Source organism: Myotis nattereri (genome assembly GCF_964212035.1).
Source record: "Myotis nattereri genome assembly, chromosome: 18".
NCBI lineage: Eukaryota > Metazoa > Chordata > Mammalia > Chiroptera > Vespertilionidae > Myotis > Myotis nattereri.
In genome coordinates, this window is record NC_138093.1 from 36,140,814 (window position 1) to 36,147,006 (window position 6,193).

Sequence of the window (6,193 nt, forward strand, 5' to 3'; positions counted from 1 at the left end):
GATATCCACTTAACTTCCAGACAAGCTTCCATGAATCTCAGGTTTTCTACTAAATGAAATATCCATCATGAGTGGGGCCTATTAGGAAACAAGATAGATGCTGACTTTGTAACAAACAAGAGAATAGCACTCTTGGATGGGCGAAAATTCAACCTTAACACTGGGTCCTTACATTCAAAAAAGTAGGTCCTCATAAATGAGTGTCTAAGACATTTGCATTAGGAGTTACAAATGAACCTGGGAACCTTCCTTTAAATAACATCTTGACACAAGTGGGTCCTCATCACCAATTCTATTTATGATACAGGTGAGCGGGCTTCCCTCGTCCCCATATTCTGGCTCACCAACCCTCCCAGCCTATCACACCGTCTCCAGGGCCCACTTGCATGTCAAACTACGTGTTTCTTGATGAGGGTCATGGAGGAGTGAAATGAAGTGTGTGTGTGGCGGGGGGGGGGGGGGGGGATCCCATAGTTTATGAATCAACATGTTTAAATTTTAAGGCAGCACCTATGGCCAAGAAAAAGAAAACAAAAAACTAGCTCAGGTCAAAAATGCACTTGCGACTTCAAGAGCAACAACTGAAGTCCCCACTATTCTAATGAGACCAGAACGGTGGGCAGCGAAGGGTAGTTCCAGAGAGCACAGGAGAGCCTGCACCAGGGATTTCTAACAATTCTGCCCCAACCTGAGAAGGGGAAAGGGGCTCCCTGCTCACCACTCTGTCTGCGAGAAAAGAGGCTGTGTCTACGCATCTTTAATATTTCCAGTGCCCAGACTGACTGACAATACATTCTTGCTGAATGGAAGGAATGACTACAACTAAGGACTAGCAAGGATACATCAGATGAATCCTCTCACATCTAGGATTTTCACAGAATATGCATCAGAGGGAGTAGATATGGAGCTAATTCCTAGAGAAGAGGGGATGCTTGGAAATGCCCTCACCACACAACTTAGATTCATCTTTTATCTGGCCACATGCTACAGGTTTTGAGTGCAACTGAAGACACAAAGGATCTGGATCTGAAAGACCCAAATTAACGATGTGGGAATTTTACCTTCTCTACACCACACAACTTCATCTGCTACAGTTTTATTAAAGTAACAAAACAGGGTACATTTGTCCATAAAGCTGTACATTCTTCCATAAAAAAAAACACTATTATACAATTAGTAACCTTTGTCTTTTCTTTCAGAATAGCTTACAAATGCACTACTATTTATTTTTACCTAATAGGAGAGACAGGCCTGCTCAACAGTCCAGCTCTGGGCATTTAGTTGTTTAAAGTGAACGTCAAAAGGAAGAGAAGAGAGAAAAGATGAAGCATGAGACCATGAGGCTGCTTCTGAAAAGGCAGGAGCTGTTTGCAACATGCAACAACGAAAGCTTCAGTGATTCACAGCTTTGTTTCAACCCACAGGCCAGAATAGAAGCTCTTGGGTCTGTGGGGCCCCAAGTCCCCTTTAAAGCAATTAAGATTGGAAACGGGGTCTGGGAAAAACAGCTTGGGTCTGGAGAGTTGAAAAGGAGGAGGCAGGATAGGCAGGAATGGGTTGGGAGAGTGTTTGGTAAATAGCACCTCTGAGTCAGAACTGAGTAGTTAAGAAACCCAGGAAAGGGGGATGCGGTGGGGAGGGGGCTTTGGGGGTTGGAGCAGAAGGTTCCTCGCTAAGGGTCAATAGCAGGAGGGTAGCCAGGTTGACCAGATGGCCTCGCTATGTCCTTTTTAAGGTGATTCAGGTTTGGGAAATTCAAGGCCTTCCGAGAACCCCTCACTAATGTCACTGAGAAACCAAAGGTAGTTTTCCATTTTTCTCCAACCCAAAACAGTAAATATTGCACAAGTCTACAGACAAATTTGGATTGCACTGAGAGAGACAGCAACCTCTCCCAGAGGCGCTCTGAGCACCAGGGAGAAAAAAACAATGCCCAATGTTTGGTGTTTAGTGTCAGCCCTACAAGAATACCCAGGAATCCTACAGAACTTGGGCTTTCTGGGGTCAGCCAAGGGACACCTGCAAGGCTGAGCAGCCAGCCAGTTCCGAGGACAGAGGGAGAGATGGCTCCCCCAGCTCCCTAGAGCGCCAGGAGGTTCTGAGGGCCAGTTCTCCACATCCTCTTGGGACTAGGAGGCCATATTGCACAGTGACTGAGGAAATAGGGTCGCTCCACGACCCAACCAGAGGGGAGAGGAGCGAGGAGGGTGAGAGAGGAGTGTTGTGCTTTTAAAAAGAAGGCAGTAACAAAGGACTTGGAGTTCCCGGTAGCTTTTGAGCCACCTCTCAAAGGGATAATGGCAGCAACATTAGCACTTTCATGTGGATCCAGAAAGAAGGGTTTTGTAAATACCCAGAGGACACTCTTTGGGTCTTAAAGTCCATTGCAAGTCCCCCCTGGGCTATTCAGCACACTTACACACAGAGCAGCGCATTGCCAAGCAGAGGTTTTGTGCAGAGTACCCTGCCATCCTAGTCCCCCCCTAACCTCCAACCCTGCCTCACTCCCGTGACTCCCACAAAACAAAAAGCTTTAGATTCCTGGCTGGGAAGCAATAGCTACAGGCCCCCTGAGGATAGAATCAGAAACAAGTGATGATTTTAAGGAAAGCTGTTTGGGGCAAAAGGAATCACTCTCTGCCCAGGATCTCATCAGAAAAATAAAAGTGAAGATTAGGCAACACGAGTTAAGTCCAGGCTTGAATGGCCCTGAGGTCAGGGATGCAGGTGTCCGCGAGGTCCCATCTCTCCCATTCACAGCTGCCAACCATGCTTGTTCCCTCTCACATCTTGAGGTGCTGGCCCAGCTTTCTCCCACCTCCCCTTGGTCGGGTCCACCCCTAGCGGCTCCCCCTCCCATAGGCAGACACTGGCCCCCCAGACTGAAGCCACCACAGTTCTCTCCAAAGGCACCTGGGGAGGCCGCTTCCACGCAGCACCCTTTAAGGACTTTTTTCTTTAAAAAAATCTTGACGGTTTTTTTTCTCCCCTTTTCTTAAAAAAATAATATATATAAATAGCTCTTCATTTAAAATACAGTTCCCCAGGTTGAGGTATGCTGTGGCCTGCTGTCCAGGCAGGGTGAGTACAGTGGAGTGCCCTGTGGGGGGCAGGGGAGCTAACTGGAGACGGCCATCACGTAGTTCTTGGGGGGGCTGCGCCTGCCCAGCATCATTTGGTTCTTGCAGGTGAGGAGCCCGTAGGAGGCGACCAGCGGGGCCTCCTCATACAGGACGCAGATGGAGCCATCCTCCCCTATCCGGTAGGACACCTCGTAGGGATCCACCCACAGGGTGAGCTCTCGGGGCAGCAGCCGGTGCAGCTGGGGCTGGCTGAGTCCGATCTGGCTGGCCACCTTGCTGATGATGGGGTCCATCTTATGGTTGATGCGGATGCAGCGGTAGCCGGAGCCCTTGGAAGGCTTCTCGGGGAACCAGTGGTGTTTGTAGTGCTCTGTGGAGACAGGACAAAGGGGAGACCCCTTGGTTAGAGCAGCTGGGCCAGGGGTGCCCCGCCTGCAAGGGGGGGGGGCGGGGGGGGAGGGGTAAAGGAGCGGAAGCGACCCGGTGGTTTTCAGTCAACAAGGTGGTTTGCCCTGACTTCCAGTTTCAAACCCAGGAAGACAAGCATCATGGTTGGATCCTCAGAAAACTACTGCGCCTCCCACCCTGGGCACCAGAGGTACCCTCTACCTCCTTCAAAAGTCAGAGACCCTCGGCCACTGGCTGGCTAAGGAGTCCAATAGGGTTGCTTTACTGAAACACGATGTTCCCCAGCAGGCGGGACCTGCGTGGGCACAGTCGGAGACCGCTGTCGCTGCCGGGCACCGCCGGCCAGGGGGCCAAGACAGCTGGGGGACAGGTCTCTCCCCGGCCAGCAGCTGCTTATCTCTCGTCCACCCCCACCCCCTACCGCGCCGCCCCCGCCCCCAGCACACTCTCCGGGGGGCGCAGTTACTTCTACAAGGCCCCGTCGGCCCCCTAGTAGGTGGCAGGTGCTCGGGGGCCCGGAGGACACAAAGGGAGCCCGAGTCCAACTCCGAGCGAGTCAACAACCCGCCCAGAGCCGCGCGCGCACAGCCGGAAGCAGGGCGCTGGGGCTCGGGCTGCCGAGAGGCTCGAGTGCGCCTCCTCTCCCGAAGGGCTCCGTCCCCAAAGGGCTCCCTCCCCGGCGGCCGGAGGGGTAGCCGCAGAGTCCGGGGCGTCTCGGGGTCCAGGGAGGGAGATCGGCCCGCACTCGGATCCGCAGGCACCCCTTTTCCCGGGCAAGAGCCGGGGTCAGACTCGCACTCCAGGACTAAGAATCTGCGCCTTCTGCGTCCCCAAGAACCACCGGGGACCGAGACCTGCGCGCAGGGCCGGGAAGGGAGACGTGGCCCGGGGAGCGGAGCCGGTGGGCCGTCCCGGGCTGGAGGGAAGCCGAGTCCCGAGCGGCTCCCCCGGCCGAGGAGGAGGAAGGACGCCGGGCGGGGGCTGAGCCCGGTGGCGGGGTGGCGGTGCGGCGGCCCGGACCCCCGCGCTCACCTGTGAGCGCCTCCTGGAGCGCCCCGCTGAACACCTTGAGCCGCTGCTCGCTCACGCAGCCCCGCGTCCGCAGGAGCCCGGAGAGGAAGCCCACGGCGGCGGCGATCTCGGGGAGCATGTGTGTCCTCTTCCCGGCCCAGCCGTTCTGGCTCATGTGCGCGGCTCGAGTGCGGCGGCGGGGGGCTGAGAGAAGGTTCGGGGGTCCTGCCGATCCTGGGGTGCTCGCTCGGCCGCGGCGGGGGCTCTGCCCGACGGCACCCGGAGGAGCCTTTCATACCCTGCGGAGAGGCGGGGCAGCCACGGCCTCGCCCATTGGCCGCCGTCAGCGGATGGGGGCGGGGTCGGAACCGCCCGCCCCGCCCCCCGGGGCGGTCCCCACCGCCCCCCCTGCTCTGAGGTCACTGCCCGCTGACGTCAGTGCTGGGAACCCGAGCCCCGCGCCAAGGCCTGGGCGGTGGGAGGAGAAAGGGGAGACCTGGAAGGGCGGGAGGAGCGCGCCCCAGGGAGCGGAGCCCAGCTCGCGCCCGGCCGGGGATGCCCCTACCTTTCCTCTCCGCCCTTCCTTCCAGACAGGCTGGGGCCACCTCCTCCAGGAGGCCCTCGCGGATGCCATCTCCCCCAGTAGGTCCCCCTTTCGGACGCCCACATTTTCCAACCACTCGCTGTCATAATCACTCACCCGGACTGTCACCATGTGCCGTTTTGCCATGTTTCTTAACCAGTGGGAGTGGGTTCCTCTTGGCTCCTCGGAAGTGGGGACTGCCTTCAGTTTACGTCCACAGTAACCGCCCTGCCCTCAAGTCCTGCCTCCACAGCGGCCTTTTCTCCAGCCTGGAAATATCCGGGCTCGCCTGTGGGTGGGTGGGTGGTGTGGGGGAGTTGGCAAGGCTTTTCTGTGCCCTAGTTCTGGTTTTCCTTTAAATGCCAACATTTTTTTAATAAGTGGTCTGCTCTCAACTGTATGCATTTTGCCATCCACTCCCCCTTTCTCCTTCCCTCCTTCCCCACCCCTGGTCCTCCCTCACTGTGGACTGAAGCTTTTGTGAACAGGGCTCCTCAGGGGACAGAATCCAGCCTCCGAATCTCCCTCTTCCACACACAGGACTGTGCTCAGGGCCTGGCTCTCCTGCGATGACTTCTAACATCCCAGGGACCGGCATACATACATGTTAAATGAGTCAAACCCAGTGGTCTCTGTAAATTCTTGTTCTTGAACTCAGGGCCCTGCTGACCACCTTTTCTGGGGGACGTCTCCCTTCCTTTTCCTTGATAGGCATGCGGGCTTCTCTACCAAGGTCCCTGGCTGAGCAGATCTGCCCCGGATGTCTTCCTGCCCCTGTTCCTCACCTTGCACTTTGCCCGCCCCTCTTCCCTTTCCTCTCACTTTCTTTCCTCAGACAGATCTTATTCATGTTGCCCATTTTGATGTTTATTTATTTTTTACAACTGACTTTCACATCGGCACAGTCCAACCTGGTACCCCTTCATCCTGCTCCTCCTCCTACCTGGGCGGCCCCTCCCCTTGGATGTTCGGCCACCAGTTCCTATCAGTCTCAGCCCACTTCTCTTCTCCAGAACCAGCTCTTCCTGATCTCCATTGTGTCCGAGATACCATCATTTTCATCCAGTCACTCCACCCACAAAACACAGTCTTTTTTTGGCTTTTCCTT

The 6,193-nt window shown here is 55.5% G+C and overlaps 1 protein-coding gene across 1 annotated transcript; it reads right to left on the reverse strand.

The window, feature by feature from the left end:
- Nucleotides 1-1,080: 1,080 nt before the first annotated feature.
- BTG2 (BTG anti-proliferation factor 2) lies at nucleotides 1,081-4,810 on the reverse strand. Its single transcript, XM_081111829.1, has 2 exons — nucleotides 4,524-4,810; nucleotides 1,081-3,453 (listed from the first exon to the last, which is right to left on the reverse strand). The coding sequence occupies exons 1-2, from the start codon at nucleotides 4,675-4,677 to the stop codon at nucleotides 3,119-3,121; spliced, it is 489 nt and encodes a 162-aa protein (XP_080967955.1). The 5' UTR covers nucleotides 4,678-4,810; the 3' UTR covers nucleotides 1,081-3,118.
- Between the last annotated feature and the right edge of the window lie 1,383 nt (nucleotides 4,811-6,193).

What these genes read in the sequence shown, in the direction of transcription:
- BTG2 (XM_081111829.1), bottom strand. Translation starts at nt 4,677, where the DNA reads ATGAGCCAGAACGGCTGGGCCGGGAAGAGGACACACATGCTCCCCGAG. An exon ending in GCTCCAGGAGGCGCTCACAG is followed by an intron (nt 3,454 to 4,523) that starts GTGAGCGCGGGG and finishes CTGTCTCCACAG; the next exon opens with AGCACTACAAACACCACTGG.